The sequence below is a fragment of the Scatophagus argus genome, chromosome 9 (assembly GCF_020382885.2).
Source record: "Scatophagus argus isolate fScaArg1 chromosome 9, fScaArg1.pri, whole genome shotgun sequence".
Classification (NCBI taxonomy): Eukaryota; Metazoa; Chordata; class Actinopteri; family Scatophagidae; genus Scatophagus; species Scatophagus argus.
The window spans coordinates 22,269,968-22,291,070 of NC_058501.1; the positions used below are offsets into that span (position 1 = coordinate 22,269,968).

General features: G+C 42.1%; 1 protein-coding gene across 2 annotated transcripts in view; it reads right to left on the reverse strand.

Moving 5' to 3' along the window:
* LOC124064193 (raftlin-like) overlaps positions 1-21,103 on the reverse strand; it is a 96,420-nt gene that overhangs the window by 23,796 nt on the left and 51,521 nt on the right. Inside the window, exons 4-6 of one of the 2 annotated variants that reach the window (XM_046398423.1) lie at positions 20,690-20,798; positions 14,246-14,714; positions 5,921-6,124 (exon numbers count right to left, since the gene is read on the reverse strand). In XM_046398423.1, coding sequence (XP_046254379.1) covers positions 5,921-6,124; positions 14,246-14,714; positions 20,690-20,798 — 782 coding nt within the window. Of the gene's footprint in view, positions 1-5,920; positions 6,125-14,245; positions 14,718-20,689; positions 20,799-21,103 lie in introns of both variants that reach the window. The other variant, XM_046398422.1, reaches the window with a different exon arrangement.

The window sequence follows — 21,103 nt, forward strand, 5'->3', positions numbered from 1 at the left end:
AAGCTGGTTGTTCCTAATATTCATGGACATGTTCGCAAACCTGCTGTTGTACATCGATTTCTAGCACACTGTGTTTTGAAAGAGGAAACTGCAGAGGAAGAATAGAAGCAACCGTGCATCACCTTTGCTTTTACATTTCACTGGAGACTTCCTTTAATATAAGACCATCAATGAAAGGTTTTTACTGACTGAATCCTTAAGAAAGAGCTGAAGGCTGGATCATAATTCACACACTGTATTTAACAATGTACATTCTTACTACAATTTCATGCACTGCAAAACATAAAACATTCACAACGTGTGCATGGCTGTGCTCACAAGTCAGTATGTATATATATATATATATATATATATATATATATATATATATATATATATATCAGTATGTTGTGTGTGTTCAAGTCAGGCTGACCACTGAGGAGCCAGAAGGTTACCCTGTCCCGGGTCATGTCTGCTGACATGACTTAAACATGTGTGTCAGGCGCTGCCTCAGAAAGCAGGGGAGAGCCCGCTGACAGCTTATCTATATTTCAAACATGACGAGTGGACATCCAGAGTGGGACAGAGAGAGAAGAAGACAAGGGTGTCTGATGTGTGTGGATTGGATGTGGCTATTGCCAGTGGAGTCAAAGGGGTTTGGCAGTTGGAAGGCTGGTACCTGTGGGTTACTGGGCAGACTTCAGCTGGTAGAAAAACAACAGAGGATGAACAGTTTAGTCTATTTGCTTTTGACGGACTGAATATAGATGAGTGAAAAGCCTAAGTAAGCAAAGATACATCTGACATATTAATACACAAAACATTTCCAGTATAAGAATCTTTGATCTCTGCTAGTCTTAATTAATTTCCATTTTCCAATAAGTTGGAGCCGCCATGTTCTTCAACTGCATGAGCCCTGAGGCCACAGTGAACCTCAAGGTGTTCACAAATGCATTCAGTGTGCTTTGTAGTTGGTTAACACACAGAAAAATTCAGAATGAGAAACTGGCTTTCTCACAGCTGTGCATTCCCCTCCATCGTGGGAATTACGAACACGAGCAGCTTATGTGGGTCTTTTAGGGTAAAACATGACAAACAGACGCTAGACTGGATATCCACCGCACACTGATGGCAGAGAACACAGTGTATGTATGGTGTATGGTGCTGGCCTCAGCGTGGCAGACAGAGCAGCTGAGTCCAACCATCGGCTGCATGACACACAGAAGACCCCACGGTACTTCAGCATCAGTACTTCTTTGAGTGGTAACCTCGTATACTCAGATTCACAGAACGGAGAAGGAAAACCGACCAACTGCACTAAGCGAAGTGGCAGAACGCTCAGCCTGCCTTGTAACTGCAGCTCAGAGGTGGAAAGGACACATGCTGTGCTGTCAAAGCTTATGCCCATAACGGCAACCACACAAAAACACATGTGCGCTTCCACGACATGCACATGTATACACATAGTATATAAGTATTATAAGTATACATCCATACGCACAAACAAGGCAGTTCTGATTCCGCTTGCACATCGTTTCCCTTCCCTGAATTTCTTTTCACAGTAAAGAAAACCTTATTGGAATTTCATATTCCCTGCATCTCCCTCTGCCTCTTTCTCTCCCCCCTTTTCTTCCACCATTGGCTTTGCCCAAATTTAGAAACCAGTGAGGGCTGACTGTCATGCATATGAATAACTCAATGTCTCACAACCGGGCTACAAATCCTCATTGTGGCTCTGGAGATAGCTTAAGCTATACAAGTAACAAAGGCAAACTCCCCGTCAACACTATTACCGTCAGTTCTTCTTCAGTAAACAAACTCAACCCCACACCCTGCTGCCAACTCCAGAGAGGAAGTGTGAACTTATGGGTATATTCTGTGTATGCATGTGTGTGTTTCTGCAGGCATACGCGGCCATGTAGGCCTGTATGTGTGTTTGCAGGCTGTACCACAGTGTGTATGAATCTTTTATGTGCATCTTATGACAGTAAGGCCTGCCTGCAGCTCAGGATCGGTAAATTCAATTCAAAATAACTATAATATTCTATTCTGTGGCTCAGGCAAGGTCCATACTCACTGCAAACAATGCTGCCACACCAGACAGGACTTTCAGCGTCTGAGAGATCCTCACACACACACAAATACACACACAAGCGTGTGTATGCAAACAATGTCCCTTAATGCGTTCTCATCCAGCTTCACCATGGAAACCCATCTTTAAAAGGAGCACAGGGACACGGTATGTTTTTGAGTGTTTCTGTGTAAGTGTGCGTCCCTCTGGACCACACAAACAGCCGACTGTCAGAGATGAAAGAAAGGTAGAACAGTATTTAGTAAAAGGCCAGGGCCGCAGACTGACTGCGGGGACGTTAACGGTGATGCGGAAAATCTATGAGCTCTCGACGGTCAACAATCAGCAATACAAACAACAGCTACAAACCTTTAGGTTTTCATAGTAGCATATGAAATTCCAAAGTAACTTTTATCAGCTTCATGCTATTTGCACTGAGTGAAACGGCGACCCAATAAATGTCATTTATTTTCTAATTAATGCTACATATCGGCCAGTCGCTCACTTTGCCCATTACCCCTTCACTCCGCCATGATTAAGTTTTAGCTCTTTGGGTGCTTTCAAGTTGATTATACATTATATTACTATGTGGAATGTGGGCATCAGAGGCTGAGAGCTGCATGGATAATTAATTTCAATCAGTTACGGAATTGTGGGCTTTGCATTACAATAGTGCAATTATGAATAATTGTTAATATATGGCTTACTTTAAGTGGCTACCATGGACTTGCAGCACAACAGTGTTGGCCCTGAAATGTATCTGTGTTGCATTTGGGTGGAAGACTCATGTGAAATCTGTTGTATTTTCAAAGATGCCAACTTTATAATCTGTGTGTCAGATTACACAGCATAACAACATCTTCAAACTTTCCAATCAGGCAGGGTTTGCAGGATTTTAATCCGAGAGCCTTTGGTTCAGACTGTCACCAACATCTTCTCCTCTCCCGTCCCTCAAGGCTGCTTGCCTGTGAGCAAAGCACTTCAGAAGCTCTTAGTAGCAGAGGGTTGAAGCAACACCTGCCATCTCCCACATATCACAAGATAACAAATTACTAAACAAGATTACAAACCAAGCAGCCTCGTGAGGTTGTGCATACACACAGCAATATATCCTTTCACATCCTTTAAACAATCTTTGGTTTCACAAAGTGATGAGTCTCGCTCCATCTTTGCTTGTGAACAACTGAGCCTTTCAACTTGATACCATCACCCGCTACCAGTGAACCTGATTACCCAAACTGGTGTGTTTTGAGCAGTACACAACTTTCCCAGTGTTTTGTTGCCCCTGTCCCAACCTCAAGTTCAGAATAAGCATATATTTACAAAAAATCAAGGAAGCTGATGAGGTAAAATATTAAATATATCACCCATGTGCTGTTTTCAGTTGAGTATATGTCGAAAAGGATTGACAAACTATCAGTGGTGCTAGAGGGAAAGTCGAGGGATCACCCCCATCAAGATTAAGATTCAGCCTCTTGACATCATTTATATCTACACCACATGTCACCGTAAGATACCCAACAGTTGCTGAGATCAAAGTGATGAACTGACTAAAGTAGTGAACTGACCAACCATCTGACAAGAAACTGCAATTTACAGTTAATTAAACAGGCAGCCTCTGCAGAACTTCCTAAATATAAATAATAAATACTGTATAAAAAACAATATTAGCAAAGCAGGATGAAAGCAAATAAAAAAACAGGGTAGAAAAAGGTTTTCGAGGTCTTCGAGAAAAACACAATTAGGCTGCACATGGTAACTGTCAGTACATGAAAGCTGAAGGCTGTCACTGTCGCCGCCATCTCCCATCCGACTGCACGCGTCTGTCTCTGTCAGTCCACGTCCTTTAACGTGCTGTTTGGCGGTCAAACGCGTCCTTGATGTTCATGAAGTTGAGACGGTCTCCTGCATCGTGTCGAGCGTCTCATCGTGAATTCAGAAACTCATCTCAAAGAAGTTGCTAAATACAGAAACGGCAGGAATGGATACCGATTCCGAGCTCGAGCGGCGCGGCTGTTTGATGTAATTAGCTGCTAACAACAAACGGGGCGCCGCTTTGATGTCACCCTGTCAGCTGCTCTCAAGAGACCAAAATCCACAAAGCAACAGCATTCACATCTGTAAAGTTGTCTGTTTTCTAAAGAGGTTGAGCTTAAGCTGTGAGCCGACTTCAGTCCTTTAAGTCAGTAAAGGCACACGCTGTTTCGTAATGCAGCTGATCTGCTTTCTATCCCACCCAGCAATTTCACTGTTCAGAGAGGCATATCTTAGCAGTGCATGAAATATGCAAAATATGTTAGAGGACCCTAATAGGCAAAAAAAGAAAAGGAAAAAATTGAATCATAATAATACACTTCATTACTCCATTCTCAGGACATAAAATATGCAAGGAGGCACTAATTTGTTATCAGGTTAATTATCTATGTTTCAGAGTTGCTGAGGCGTTCACTTTCCCAGATTAATGAATTATGACTCTTATTTACTCTGGCTGGCTTATTTCTCCAGTGTCAAAGCGAAGCACAGAGCCGCCGGGATCTGATGGAAGAGGAAAACCCAAACAGGAAAGAGTTTAAAAGAGGATAGAAAACAGCAGAAAGATCCATGAGCGGCAGCTTCTAAAGAATCTCCTTAAAGAGGGAATCATTATGACAGCCACACAGGTGAAAACAGACTCTGTCCTTATATAATTTGTGAAACATCGTTGTAGTGTCTCGGTTTTATTTAAAACATGCATTTAGAATGCTAATGTTTTGCTAATATTCTGTGGAGCCAGGAGAGAAGACTGACCGACTTTGACCTTATAGCAACTGTGATGGTGACAGAGTCATAATGCTATGAATATCATTAATGTTGCAGGTATTTGGTCTTCAGTATGAATATCAATACCACATTGACACTGAGAAACATTTTACCAAAATTCTAACTTCATGTTGGTGCTAGTGGAAACAAGGCTTTGTGCCAGACCACTTTGATGTTGAAATATTTCACATGATAGGAAGACCTGCTGGTGGTGCGAGAGGAAAGTCCAAGGGTTCACTGAAATCAGGAGGATTCATCCTCTGGGGATCCTACAGGTCTGTGAAACATTTCACAGCAATCAATTCAGCAGCTGGACGAATGCTGTTGACTGATCAGCACCTGGTCCACATTGTCAGCCCTTCAGCTTTGGCACAAGCACAAAAATACTGAAAGCTGCATCAAGCATATTTTATCACTAGCAAGATAAAACAAACTTGCACAAAGACAGCTTTGATATAAAAGCTTCTGCAATAATGCAGACTGTGTTTATGGTACAAAATCCTGCAGTATTGCACCATTCCCTGACACTCGCCAAGGAAATATTTTCATGCACAATTGTTATTCAAATATGTTCTGATTGTTCTCTTGTGGAAAATGAACACCAGCTAATGCATAATTAATGACAGACAGGCCAAGGTGCATCATCAGGCTTTTTATCCCACAGAGGTCGACATGAATTTGGCATCTGCTTGATGTTGACATTTTTACTGGTGATACCGTCAAGGGGAAAAAACGGTGATTTGTTTTTTTTTTAATAACTGTAATAATCTGAACTCAGAGAGTAAACGCAGAAGAACAACTCTGGAGAATCCAAGACAAAAGATGAGGACTTTTTTAATATTTAGATTAATAAAATAAAATCCTTTCGATGAAGTGGGCTGATTTGAGCGTCGGAAGGCAAGCAATACAAACCTCATGTTCGAATGCATTTGACTGGGTGTGCGATCTGTAAACAGTGTGTGTGTATATTAAAACTGTGTTGAGTTTTATTCCTCGTGAGACGTTTGGTTCCACGTGTTTTCCCTTCGAAACGCTTGTGTTCTGCGGTAACAGCGAGTCATGCCAGCTCACCATTCACGTTGCCCAGGTGGAAGTAACCATCGACCAGTGAGGCTCCATTGTTGAAGTGCTGGGTCATGTGATCCAGCCAGTTGGCCTCCACGCCTTTGACCCCCTCGTCACAGTTTTGAACGTGCAGTGGCACCTTGACAGTGTAGTACTTCGCCTGGCCCTCTCGGACCGACGGGTGGTTGTACAAAGCGAGCAGTTCCACCCCTGTTGAGACACGAGAGAAAACAAAAACTCAGCCTTTCATTAAACTAAAGGGTTGCGATAATACAGATGTAGCCTCCGTGGAAGTCACACGTTTTACTGCACGATTATTGAACTACTGCTGTACACTGGCCACAATCCAAAGTGTAATTTGGCTCCGTCTGTTGGAGCACTTCTCTGTCTTTTCAGCTGCCAGAAGTTATTAGAAATGGCCCAGTAAACGGTTGGCTGAGGGACAGAAGAGTTTTAATTTGAATAAATAACTTTCATTGTAATGTAAACAACTATCTGCAGTATTAAGTTATTATAGGATACAGGACCTCTTCTTCACAGTCTTTAAAGACTTCTTACTTTGGGAGGACTTTTCAACACTAATCACACAACTGCACTGTGAGTGTTGTGGTAATGATCAATCAGAAGTACATTTATTTTCTGTGAAATATGCAAATCAACAAAACTCAGCCAATGTTTGGACAGTCAACAAGGTTCTTGGACAAGAAGAGTTGGCCACAATGTTCCTGTCAACAGCAAATAACAATTTTTGTGCTTCCTTGTTTCTCAACCACATTTTCTTGTCCTTAAAAAATGTGGCACTGCAGAAGAGGAAAAAAAAAGATCAGAAAAAAGATGATAGTAAAAATCAGCTCAGTGAAGTGGATGCTTTGCATGGTTTCTGGGAAATAATTCCAAATACTGAGCTCAAGAAATCAGCCAGAGTAGAAATTGGCATTGACATGGAAATTAGCACATTAAAACTGGGCAGGCTCAAAGCACAAATACAAAAAAGTAGCCAAGATCTTTATGAGAATCCAATTGTCTTACTCTTTGTCTCAAAAAGTCGAGATCGTGGACTATTTTTTTGGAGTTTTTATTTTAATGTTTTGTGTACGTAATGATTACAGAATTATATATAAAAATTTGTCCAACAGCTACTGCACAGCATCTTGGACACGACATTCCTGAGAATCTCATTACGTAACTTTTGTGAAACGTGTGGGGGTTTTTATTTTTAGGATCTTTTGTATCATTTATGCTCTACTTTCTGCATCTGCATTACATTAATTTCTGTTGCCTTGTAAGTCAGTGAAAGCAACGCGAATTTGTATGCGAGACACTGCTATAAAAATTTCACCGTCATTATCACATCATGAACAAAAGTTCCACCTGGCAGGTGCAAAACAGACAAGAAATGAGAAAGTAATACAAGATTAGATTTGTGTTGCCTCAAGCTGAACTCAAATAGCCCACCCTGAAAATCATTTCAGCTGCTCTCTTCCAACAAACGTGAAGTGAATTGAAAGCGATTTGATTGTATTCATGCCACAAGTCATCCACATATTCCTTTTAATGTTCTGATGTTACTCTGCTGATGCAGGACTTAAAAGGGACCGTTTCATTGTAACAGAGTTAAGTCATAGTATAACCTTGAATAATGCAGTAAAAGCTCTCCAGCTAGCTGTTGTTTACATCAAGCAGAAATATACATAGTGCAGTGGGCCTCAGGAGGGAGGAGCAGGCTTGGAAATTTGCCCACAGTGTGTATGTCGCTGCTCCTCACTCATATCATCCTAAATCAAAGTGGAAAGAGTTTTATTTGTTGTGATGTGAGTGAGTGAAATATTTTCTCTGCTTAGCTTTGAAAAAACACAAAATGTGAGATGTGAGTGGGGTTCGAATCAGGCAGAAAGCAGTTCACATCGGGTCTGCTAACATTTTCCCTTTTCTTTCCAATGCAAATGTCGCACTGTCATTCCCCAACTGAACCAGATGGATGAGCAGAATGTGCGGCGCTGCCACCACCCACCCGTCCACCCACCCCCCGCCCACTCACACACTTTGACATGGGGTGGTGGTGGTGGAGTCATGGCTCAGTCGCTTTGGATCTTCCGTCCGTCCATCCGTCCAGCAGACAGCCAGGAAGAATGAATCATTTATAACCACTTCTTGTCTGGCTCGTCAGACTGATGTGACAGCTGGCCACCAAATTCCCCAAATCTAGTCATTTGTCACTCTTGAGAAAAGTTGAATCAAAGCAGAATATTCACACACCCTCTCCAAGTCCTCCCCATGTTACCCATGTTGCAACAAGGACAATATGGCAAACAAATCTTGGACAAGACGCAGCAATGAAATGGCTTCCCATTCGACACGCCTCCAAGTTACCAAAACAACACACAGCTTCCTCACTGTGAATGATTTTGTGGCGATCTGCATCATATAAACTGATTTACAGTTTCTCTAAACCAGCCTGAGACGTGTTGTCCCATGAATCCTGTCTTTGCATCAGTGAGCTTCAGGAAGGTCATGAAGAAAATGTATACCAACTGGAGTGTAAGCTTTGGGTTGCAGCTCAGCATAACTAGATAAGTAACAGCATTAAACCATATTCAGCACAGATGATTCCAGTGCAACTGATGGGACTGTTCTTGATAGATATGCTCTATTTACTATCATGGCTTGACATGAAACAACATGCTACCTGGCTTAGGTCTTTCAGTATTAGATGCTTTCTGTATAACAGCTCAGACTTTTCCATGCATTATACTTAATTACAGTCTAATTATGCTGTGATTATGGCACCAAGGCGACTGTAATTCAGGCAGAAGGGAAGGTAGCTCATTTTCTAAGCTGTATTTGGTCAAGAAAGACCTTCTGGGTCGGTAAACATCTTTGCAGCAGTGCTCTGTTCACAGGAGATATACTGGAATATCGGAGGGATTAAGTGCCTTGCCTAAGGGCAACTTCAGCAGGGTACCAAGAGATAAAAGGAGACCATCTTCTGATATTTATATGTAGGCCGAAAAAACATCTGTCTTGCTGATGTCCATCACTAAGGACTGCAGGATCGCAGTAAGTCAAACTGTAGCCACGCTTTCATCTGGCATTCACGACTATTTCAGGAAATCATTTTGATAGATATCTGTGGGGCTCCCCCTCAAATAATCAGCAGAAAAGCGTCAGAATCAAGGGAATCTTCTTTTTCATTTTAGCTGCTGTACACAGAGCAACGCAGAATAACAGCATGGCAGACTGTAAACATTTACAAACCAAGGCTTGTCTCATAATTACCTAAATAATTACGATGAAAACAGAAAAGGGTGATGGAAATGTAAGGCTGTACGGTGCAGAGCGCCGTGACTCACATGGAATTAATGTTGCATTAATTCACACATGCAAACTGTGGATAAGAATTCATGAAATTGTATTAAAAATGATTAGAAAATAACTGATTTCAGTGATGAAAAAGTGTGATAAACACATTCCATGCTTCATCACTTTCCCTCTACGTGATTTGACCAGCCAGGAGTCAAACCAGTCAGACACCAGTTACTGCTCAGATTCACTATTCACTATTCACTAAGCTTGACATGACGCAAAACACCTTTAAGTCCTGTGAGAAACTGCAGAGGAGCAGATGGTTTATTGTTGGACAGAACCCAAAGTTAAATAATCTTCGATACTCTTTGAAACTCCATTAGTAACCAACATAAATCTCTAAAACAAGTCTCTTGCCAAGCTCAGCCCTCCCCTTGTCCCCTCGTGCTACAGTGGCCTGTAATGGACACAAGCAAACATTGCTGCCTAGCAGAAACAAATAAACTTTTCAGGGCTGGCGATATTTAACCAAGAAACAGGGGTAATAATACAGCAGAGGCTTTTGCTTTTTGGCTGCATAACAAGATTTGAGAGCCAGAATGACACCATATGGCAAAGTAATTGGGCAAAATCAATAACTTTATTGATGTTTCGGAGAATTATTATGGCCATTTTTGTCTGTTATAGGGCAGTAAAATCTTACTTAATGCCCCAGTAATTCAGTATTTATAGATACAATTGAGTATCCTTGTTTTTCTCTGCCTCTCTCCCTCCCTCACACACACATACACAGAGGATGAGTATGACTAAGTCCTTTGAACCTAATCACACAAATTCATTACATCAGCGGTGGACCCTGCAGCCTTTCAGAGTAAAGTTTATGAGACTAACCTGAGTCTTGTTGTTGCTGGCCTTGGCCACAGATCCCGGGGGGATGAGATAAATGAAACTTTATATTCAATAGAATCCACTTTTTAGATATTTTAAACATCAGAGTTCATCGGTTGCTGCCTTTGTCCCCCGTGTGTATTGGGCTCATGTGGTCTGGACTGTCGTCACATGTCCGTCACATTGGACAGACAAAAAGAAGGAAAATTGCAATTAGGGTAGCTGCACGTCAGGTTTGTCCACTTCCATGGGGACAGACTGAGAGGACACTGCTCAACCCCGTTGCCAGAAGATTTCTCCCAGTGCACCAGCGTCCCAGCCTAAACTGTAATCAGTCGCTGGCAGCTCAGCTAACAAGAAAATGAGCGCATGAGTGTCGTTAGGACGATGAAGGCGTGTTGCTTCTAAGGCTTATCTCACGACAGCCCGCCTGTCCAAATGACAAGGTCATCGGTAATAACCCTGACATGATCTTAACAGCATGTCTTTCCAACATGACATGTCGTCAACTCAGCGTCTGCTTCTATAATCTGAGAAGCTGGACACTGATCCCATCAGAGCAGCGATCTCAAGGATGAAACAAAGCAGCTGAAAAGATTTCCGCACATCGACTAAGACGATGTAGATTCCAGGCTGATACTGCTCAGCTTCGCACGTGGGATTTTATGTCGGTTGTTTAAAGCTCATTGTACGTGTTTGCAGATTTGATCAACTCAAATCTAAAGGCTCGATCAATGCATTTCAGCATCAGTGGAACAATACCTCACTTGTTCGCTAAATGTTGACTGCACATCAGTGTCCTTTATTTTTTCTGTTTTCTCAGGGTGAGCTTCCCATGCATTTTCACTTCAGTTTCTTGACTGAGCTCCTACAAATGAAATTCATTTACTATTCATTTGTATTGTAGGTCATGTAGTTTTGAATCCAGCAAAGGTGACTTTTATTTAGGACATACACGTTTTTTGGGTGAGGTAAGAGCTGTGTGGTTGGCTATAAATCACAGAACTCATGTGGTGTTTATGGTTTAGGCTCCTAAAACACTTGTCCAAGGTTACAGAAAGACAGTGCTCTTACCAAAATGTTTAAAAAGTCAGCACATCCCATCTTTGTCTTTTAGCCAGCACTGACTTTATTAGTGTTTATATGCTATATTTACCACCAAAAGCTCTCCCTTATCTTAACTAAGTACTTTGAGTTGCTTAAACATAAACATACATCTGCTTGCTTTAAGTGCCAGCAGCAGATCGAGTAGGAAAAGAGGTAAAATATAATAAGTGTGTGTTCATAAGAAATACCCATTGGGTTTCCTTCAAAACGTTTTTTCTCATGCAAATCAGTTTTATCTGAAAGCAATTTTTTGGACATGGGGTTATCTTAGTTATCTGGACATAATTGTACAACTGTTGTACAGTTTCTATCCAGAGTTCCAGTTTCAAGGATTGAGATCCTCTTCTGACCGTAAGCTGCAGACTTTCGCCAGCTCCACTGCCAACACAGCGTTCACCTCAAGATCTGAGGATTAGGGAGAACAAGCCAGCAGTAGCTGAGACTCTTGGGGCTCCTCGGCAGGCTGGGCATTAGTAGAGAGGGACATGGGAGCTTGGCAGGCTCCCCTACCACCCCGGCTGGCTGCTACACCGGCGCTGCTGGCGTTGTCGCGGAGATTCAGGGGGATGAAGGTGGGGGTAGAGGGACAGAGCTGTGAAGTTGAGGGAGGTAGAGGACGACGCAGTGGGGGATTATCTCGCGGCAAAATGCACTGTAGGGAGGCCCAGATGGACCAGTGGGCTGCGGTCTGCTGTGATGCCAAGTGTGTGTTACCGTACACATATAAAGACAAAGACCCATGCAAACAAAAGCCCGTGTGTATGTATGTGCATACCCAAGAGTGCATTCATTATGCAACACCGAGCATAGCATGCTTTGAGTTTGCTCACTGTACATACAAACATACAGTATACACAAAGACACACACGTTAACACTCCCACTGGGACGTGTATCTAATGCACGGCTTGCACATTGTACCGACACGTATCACAAATAGGTTCTGTGAGAGGAGGAGTGACTGCAGGAGGGGTGGGGGTGAGAGTGGTGGGTGTCTCCATCTGTCAATTTGAAATGCTCAAATAAAGCTGAAACTATAAATGTCTGTGCTAATTTCAACACCATTCCCACAGAAAGGCAGGGTACCATGAATGAGAGGTGTAGCTACATTATGCCTCACTTTCTGAGAAGACAGAAAGCAATCCATGAAATGTGCAGTTTCCGAAAAACCTGACAAAATTGTTGTGGCGAATTTCACAGACTCCCCGCTCCACCGGCTAAGTGTGAGTGCGAATTTGTATGCACCACAGCTATAAGACGATTCCTTTTGTGTGACGGATAGAGAGGATTATATCCCAAGGCAGCACATTGTTGTGTAACATTGAGGCAATATCAGGAAATGACACCTCTGCATTTGCCAAGTGTTTTGGGGGGGATCTGAGGCACCACGCTGTTCCTTAGTTAAACAGCCAAAAGGTATGGCTTCAGATGAAACCAAAACACAAGTGGCACAGATATGTCGACCGATATTGGACAAAGATAAGAAGCTGTCAGTTTAAATCTGTCTGAATATGTGACACAAGAAGCTACAGTTTCCAGTGGGTGCCCTTGGGTGCAGGAATTAACCTCAGACTGAGGAGCCGCAGTCGACTGTGATTCAATGAGGGAGCTCAGTTGTGAATGAGTGTTAACACGCAGCACAATATAACCAAGTCATTTTGAAACTGATAAATGCTAAGGAAACCTTCATCCGATGCCAATCAGTGATGCAGGAACCAGTTTCATCAACGCTGGGCCTGTGGCAGTGCAGCAGTTGTGGTCTTTCACAGTCTGAAGCTTTGACCTTTAATTATCTTAATTATCATCCCTCATTAGGCCTTTTTGTGTAATTTGTAAAGATGGCTGTGTGGTGGGTTCCATCTAAGAGAGTCTTGCCAAGTTTAAAAGCTTTGTAAAGTTTTGAAATTTTGACCTTTAATCATAGGGCCCCATTGGGCCAATTAGTGTGTTTTCCATTTAAGGGTCTGTTCACCCAAAATAACAAAACAGCTTATTTACTCACTGTACCCCAATGAAGTGAAGCCTGTAAATACTTAATACCCAGATTTTGTGATTTCCACTTTTGCTCAGTTGCCCACAACATGACTGCAGTGGACTGAATTTTGTTTGCGGGGCTCACTGTAAAATTATACAGCAGCATACGCTTCAAGAAACAGCTTTCCTGTTATTCTGGATGATACACTTTCAAACATTGTTACATGGGGCATTTCTTTGGTTGAAAATATTTTAAAAATTCAATCCAATACAATCCAAGTCGCATCATATTTGTAATTTTGAGACATTTAAAAGACAAAAAAGATTCAGATGCTCAATATAACAAGTTAAATATTCAAACGCATTCGCTACTGGTTCTAAATGTGTACATATGTTTGTGTGTGTGTATGGCAGCAACACTGACTGTTAAAGACAAGATGGAGCTTTCAGGTCCGAAAAGTGAAGTCAAAGCTGAAGCATCTTAAACCTGTATTCTTCGTAATGGCCAGTAGGAGGCAAAACCCCCCGTCTTCAAAGAGAAGTCTGATTGCATGTAAGCCTATGAGAAAATGACCCCACTCGTCACTGAGTTAATTACCTCAGTAAGCAGTGTCCTAATGAGTTTAAGACCTCAGTCTCTAGTTTCAAGTCTCCTTCAAGACACCACCATTTTAATGTTTAAAATTGTGGTCCCATTCAAGGTAAAAATCAACAATGAAAAACAAGGAATACTTAAGGTTATGGCTACCTTATGACTGACAAGTCGCTACTACGCATGTCCTAAGGTTTTGAGAATATTAATATAAACGTGTGTTTCTGTCTGCACGTCTCTTTTTGTACATTTTGTACATTCATTCATTTATTTTTAGTTTTTGTGGTTGCGGTATATGAAATGTCTGACATTACTCAGTACAGGAATCATCTAATTAAAACGTGATTAAAATAATTTTTTTTTTTTTTTTTACCAACACAGAAGAGCTTTTCTTGATTGATGTGATTCACTTAACACATCGTTTTCCTTTTAGTTTGATTTTATGATGGCAACCATAGAGAGCACTCACCATCGCCCCTCCGTAGGCGGTATCTCAGCCTCTCCTTTGTGTCTCTGCCACTGTCTTTGTTGTTATTGTGACATGGCGACTCCTCCTCCGTCTGATCCTCACTGCGCTCCAGATCTCCCTCTGATACTGGAGACACCGCGGGCGAGACCTCATCGAGACTGCCCTCCACCCCGGTCCCTGAATGGTTCCCAGTGTTCTCTCCACTCGTCGCTCCTTCCCCAGCCCCACACGAAGCCTCTTCCTCCCCCTCTTTCTTCACTGTGTCAGCTTCAGCTCCTGGTTCTGCCTGGTTTCTTGGGCTTGAGGGGTTCGAGGGGCTGCAGCTGCCCAGGGAACCGAACACAGAGCTGGGGCTGGAGTGCAAGGAAAGGGAGGGGGTTTCTGGTTCTCTGATCCTGGTGCATGGAGCCCCATAGGGTTCCTGGACAAATCCCACAAACATCACCCCCTGGTCAGCAGCATCCTGGATCTGCTGTTGGGTGCATGAACAAAAAAGTGAGAAGTTATTAAGTTAAGTTAGTCATCTGATAATGAAATCCGCTACACATTTAGATGATGCCACTGCTGTTACTTAGTGCCCATTTTGATTTGATTAAAGCTGAAATTATTAGTGAGCAGAAAATTAACCATCAACCTTTTTAATAATCGATTTCAGTACTTTCTTAAGTAAAAATGCTAAACATCGTATCTCACTGTTCTTTGTCCTACATATAGTCTGGATTGCAGCTCAGACAAAACAAGTGATTTGAAAAGGTCATCTTGTGCTTTTTTGTACCATTTACATACTAAAGGATTAATTGATTAATCAAGTATGTGACTGGCAGGCTAATCATGATAAAGAAACGATTATTACTTGGACTTGACTACGTGTGCGACTGGAGATGTGTACCTGCTATTTCAGTCATAGTTTTTGCATTTAGAGCATCAGCAGCAAAATGCCAAAAATGTAAATTCGGAATGTGAAATAAGAACAACCCGTGAAGCAGAACGTTATTTCCCAAGAGATCGCCAACTGAAACCAAACTTACAGAATTAGTTTGACACCAATCATCTTGAAATGGGATTGTTTTTCCCACGATACGTTTTGTGCATCTGTTGGATCTTTGTTGTTTCTACCTCCTCCGTTTCTTTTCGTTCCTTCCCAGCAGCTTCTCCAATCACACAGCTGTTGATTAGAATGGAGCGGCCGCAACCCCACTCAGGCCCGGGCCGCATCCCAAACTGCACTTTTTTTTTTGTCTGTCTTATTGTCATCTGGTATTTTATGTCAATATTGGGATTCTGCCACCGAGCGAGATTGAAACGTTAACTGTCAGGGAATGTTAATGATGCTATTCTCCCTTTCTGTTCCCCACCCCACCCCCGACCCCAAAGCCAAGGCGGCGCCTGTCTCTATCTCGAGACACAGTGAGGGAAGAGAATAAAAATCAAATCGAATTCGCAGGTTATTCACTATGAAATTAAATTGGAAAACAGTCACATCGTTTCCAGCCATATTGTTTAATATCAGTGAATGCTCTCTGGGTGCTTCCACATCATATTCCTCATACCAATATGTTGAAATGGAATTGCTGAGATAAAAGGGAGCAACTGTTGTATCTCATTTAATGGTAATGCAAGCAGTCAGAGAGAGACAGATGAATGGTTTTGACTTTCTAATGTTGGCGCAGTTGATAACAAAGATTTGAATAGAGGGCTGTAATGATCAAATTTATTTTTAGTACCATTATTATTATCATTATCATTTTATCAAATCCCTTGTTTGACAAAGTAGAATCATTCAGATTAGATTTCTTTTTTCCATCAACGTCGTGCCAGCAGTCCAGCATCATCATAAAGATTACAGATAAACCACAAATACACTAGAAGCGTATACAAGCGACAAAATGAGAATAAACCACAAAATGTGTGAGTGCAGTTAGATTAAATGTATTGCCGATTCATCTTTCAGAAGAATTCAATGTGAATAACTCTAAGGGTATATAAGAGAGTCTAGTGATGAAACGATTAGCTGATTAATTCAATTCACAGACAAATTAACGGACAACGATGTTGACAACTGATCAGCCATCGTTTCTGCTTCCAACCTGTGAGGAATTGTGACGAATTACCAGTTTCTCCCTTTTGTATCATTGGAAAAATGTGCATAAACTAAGACATGCTTCTAAATCCGTGCTATGGCCTCTGTGTGGCAAAACTCAAAAAATAATGTCCTGATGATGTTTAGCCGTTAATGTTTATGATGCCTCTATCAACACGAGCACAGTGTGGCTGCGGTACGCCTGGGAATGCCATTTTGCAAGCATATGGTCATGAAGTGAACAAATTACATTTCTGACATTATGATGGAGCTATGAAAAATGAGTCGCCAAGTTATAGAAATTCACTCTAAAGGGGACCTAAATGTCTGTACCAGATATTAGAGCAATCCATTCAACTGTTATCAAGACAGTTTGCTAAAAACAGGAAAATTCTGGAGTGCCGTTAATATCAAGGAAGTGATATGATGAAGGAAATCTACAGATTTGGCACCAATATGCGTTATGAAACCCAGCAACACTTCATCTTTCACTGCAGTTTCAGTGCATACGTCTGCACAGTTCCTCACAGACATAGATGTGTCGTGACTCTACATTTCCTGTATTCATTTCAAATTAAAAGCCCTATAGCATTTCTGTGGGCATAAGTTCTTCATCTTTAAACAAGGCTTTTATTATCAAAGGTAGGAATGTAGAAAGACATGGCAAGCAGTAGCAGCTTTAACGCGGTCAGTGTGTACACCACACCTAAGTGAGCCACAGCAGTGACATGAATATGGGAATAACTACTGCAGCCATATACATTTTGGGGATATGCTGTAATACACTTTCTGCAGTATCAACACAGAAAAAGTGGAGGACAAAAAAAATTAGCATTTTTCTCAACTGTTAAATGAACAGACAAGATGATCTGGCTCAGAAGGAACCACCTCAGGTCAAGAAAATGAGGTTTTGAGGTCAAAAAGAAAGCTTTGCATCACATCATTTCTCTTCATTAACTGAAATGATGCCGAGCACAAACTTGATGAAAAATATTCTGGAAGCAGCTTCCCTCATTCTGCCACCAGAATATCAACAGCCCGCAGTGAAAAACCCATTTCAATTTTGACTTGAGACCACATTTCCTATTTCCCCCGTAAGTTATTAAAGTGGCACCAGGAGGAGGTGTCTGAAGGTCAAGATGAAAACCCCGGGAGAGGGAGTGAGGGGAGAGATGACAGAAAGAGAGGCAGAGGGATAACGACAGAGATTGAGACAGTGATGAAGAGAAAGGAAAGAAGATGAGAGGGAGAAAAAAGGAGCTGAAGAGAGAGAAAAACAGAAAGAAACAGAATCCAAGAGAGAGGCTGAAGGGAATGGACTTACTCCTCCACCACTCATCCATGTCCACTTCTCTTTTAATAGATTTCTAGCATGGCCTCCCCCTCCTCCTGCAGCAGTCCTGTAGCAGCTCAGTAGATTAAAATGATAACCAACAGTAATGAGGTCCTACAGGACTGCGGCTGCATGACTAATCGAAGGGCAAAACGTACAGAAAAGTTCAGGAGCGAGGCTTCCGAGGCCGCCGGAACGGTCGGTAATGTACAGATTAAGCATTAGGGTCGAATCATGATGACGCGGCATAACGAGCTCACAAGAGAGGAGGGCGTGTTCATATATTTCATCTGAAGTGCCATATCAAACAGGCTTTCAACAGCAGTGCATTTATAACAGTGACATATGCTACAGAGCCAATTCATTACCAAATCAGTAAATGTGATTTCAGCCTTCTGGCTCCTGCTAGCTGCTTTCATCTCCTTTATGGAAAATACAGAAATGTTAAGCTATTTGGTTTGCTAATTAATTTTAGCCTTGAACCATTAAGGAAGCGCAGCTTTTAGTGTATTACATACATACATTGAGCCACTGGGAAGCACTGCAACTGAACAATATGCAGTGTTTAAAGATGCCAAATCGTCCAAACATTAAACAGGTGATGAACTCAGAAATAAATCCTGTGATGTCTGATTTAGAAAACCATCATGAATCTGAGAAGACACAGAGAGAGACCTGGGAATAAAAAGAACAGCTACATCAAAAGAATGGATGTTAAAACTTAAAGCAAATGTTATAGCTTGGTCCCAGTCAGACGTGGAAAATGCATTTACTCAAGTGGTGCACTTAAGTACAATTTCCAGGTACTTGAGCTTCACTTTCATTTTGCACTACTTTCTCCTCCACGACATCTCAGAGGGTAATATTGTACTTTTTACTGTGCTACATATTTTTTATGAAAGCCGTTATACACTTTGAAAATAAAGATGTAATATGCACTTACGTAAAATGTCAAATATGCATGATATACTCCTATATACTGTGTATAAAATACATTTAGATCTACCTGGACCAGCTGCAACATTAAAACGCTGTTCAACATCACACTCTGAAATGAACTCAGCTACGGTCTCTTTAATCATGAATCTGAATTAGAGATTCGCAGGTCCAAAGTAACTGAGACCTGACCCAGGACCTGAGCCGGACCGGGTCCAAATTACATTCAGTCTAATCAGGTCAAGCGGGGTCCTTTGGCATTGCAGAGGGAGAGTCTGTGTGTAAATATGTATAATGGCTCAAGTGGACCTGAGCAGACCTGCTATCAGCTCGCGGTGCATTGTAATTATAGCAGGAGAAAAATGTGTTGAGGGGAGATGGAAAGCGTGAACTGTGAAAAGTGGGTAAAAAATGACATGTACTGCTGCTCTTTTTGACCGCTGCTGCTCATTAATTGGTGCCACGTCATCCTGTTGTTCTCTCCATTTGGGTTTGTCGGGTCGAACACCTTTTGGATTGCATCCAATTATCTTCAGGTCTGATCGGACGAGGTCTGACTGCCCTTGAGCAGTGGTGGAAAGTACATTTACTCCATTAGTACAGGACTGAGGTTCTTTCACTTTTCGTGAGCATCTCAGTTTTATACTACTTAATACTTATAATCCTCGAGATTTCAGTGGGAAATATCGTCAATGTAGGTTCTCAGTCATCTGGGTCATGGTAGTTGAAGTGCTAGAAGCGGAGGCAATCGGATAACTTTAGGTTGTTGAAGATGTTTCCTCTCTCATCCAAAAGGCTTCTTCAGTTCTGAAACATAGAGGAAACCAAAACCACCACTCCACAGATGCATGGCACAGCACAGGAGAGTCAGCGCAGACTCTGCATCTCAAGGATAAGGGACACACCTTTGAGGACTCAGAGGTCCACATGTTGGACAATGGAGAGCGATGGTTTGAGAGAGGTGTGAAAGAGGCCATCTATGTCCAGATAGAACATCCATCTTTGAACAGAGGCCGTGGCTTACAACACCAACTTTCAGCCACCTATAGTGCAGCTTTGAGGTCGGTTTAACCAACCACCCATCTGCATCGTCCCTCATGTGACCAAAGTGACTCACACGATAGAATGGGACAACGACTCACTAATGAGCCCCACCTTGGCTTCTCATGTGACCATAACAACTCACGTGATGGCACGAGGTGTCAAAGACCCTCAAGTCCACCCCCAAGGTGACAACTGTACTGGAGCTTAAAGAGCTGGATTTTCCCCTTCTACCTCAGAACTGAAGAAGCCTTTCAGATGACAGGTGAAATGTCTTCAACAACCTGGGAAATATTGTACTCTGTACCCCACTTCACTTATCTGACAGCTACAAATTAACATTTTACAAACAAAGCATTATCAACGTATAGAATGTGATACTGTGCCGTCACAAAAGTATTTCCAACAGTATATAAAGTAGCTGAAGAGTTCCACACCATTGCCACTTCCGCTCAAGTGGATTCAGATGTTTGATGCTGAACTTAATAATAATCCAGCACAACCATATTTATTGTAGGCTCCTGTCAGCATGGCTCATATTAGGACATGAGTGGCAACAGAAAGTTGTAAAATTACCAGTAATTCATACCTGACAGCTCCTGAAATATTCACACTTCACCACCACCCCTATGTTTTCTTTTTAAAAGTGACAATTACATAAAAAACCCCTTTTGTCACTCTTCCAATGTGGTGCACTTTATGGGTAACTGTGCTCCAAGCTTTCTGTGACAAGCTGCTGTTGGAAGCCTTCAGCCTGACAGCTGCATGCTTGCAGCCAATGGTTGATTCTCTAAAATAGAGTTGTAGACATACGATCACTGTGTTCTGTGACATGCTGAACAAAGTCAGGTTTTGGTAGCGGGCTGAGTTTGTATTCTGGCACTGGGAACATTTTTTTCACATGCTCTTTTATGTCTGCTTGCGATATCTGACTCAGTATATAAAAGCTGTGACGGTTTCTCTGTATTCATTCCTCTCTATCTCTTCGTCCCTTCCTTCCAGCTGGGCACAAAGTGACAAAACCCTCGGCTTGGCATGTGTAAAGCAGTCCTACCTTCTTGACGTAGCCCTGGATGAGCTCTGGGGTGGGCACCTGCTCTGCAGACAGACACTCTTCCAGCTGCAGTTTGCAAGGTGGGCAGACTGACTGGCTCCTTTCTGTCCTGCAGGCACCACAGTGGGGGGGACAGAGGACAATGAATTTCAGCTTTTCTGTCAACCAGCCTGCTGGACAAATGCTCACAACACATGAGGGTACCTGTGCATTCACACAAATGCAAACACATATTCACAAGCAGCCTAAATTTCTAAAAATACAGTCATAAAACACTGACAAACCGGGTGATATTCACAGAAGCAGGCATCAAATCCGTAGTACAAAAATAACCCCCTATCAACAAATTACACTGCATCAAGAAGCTTTGTTAATGTTCTTGTTGCCCTGTGGGAGGCGGGAGAAAAGAACAAT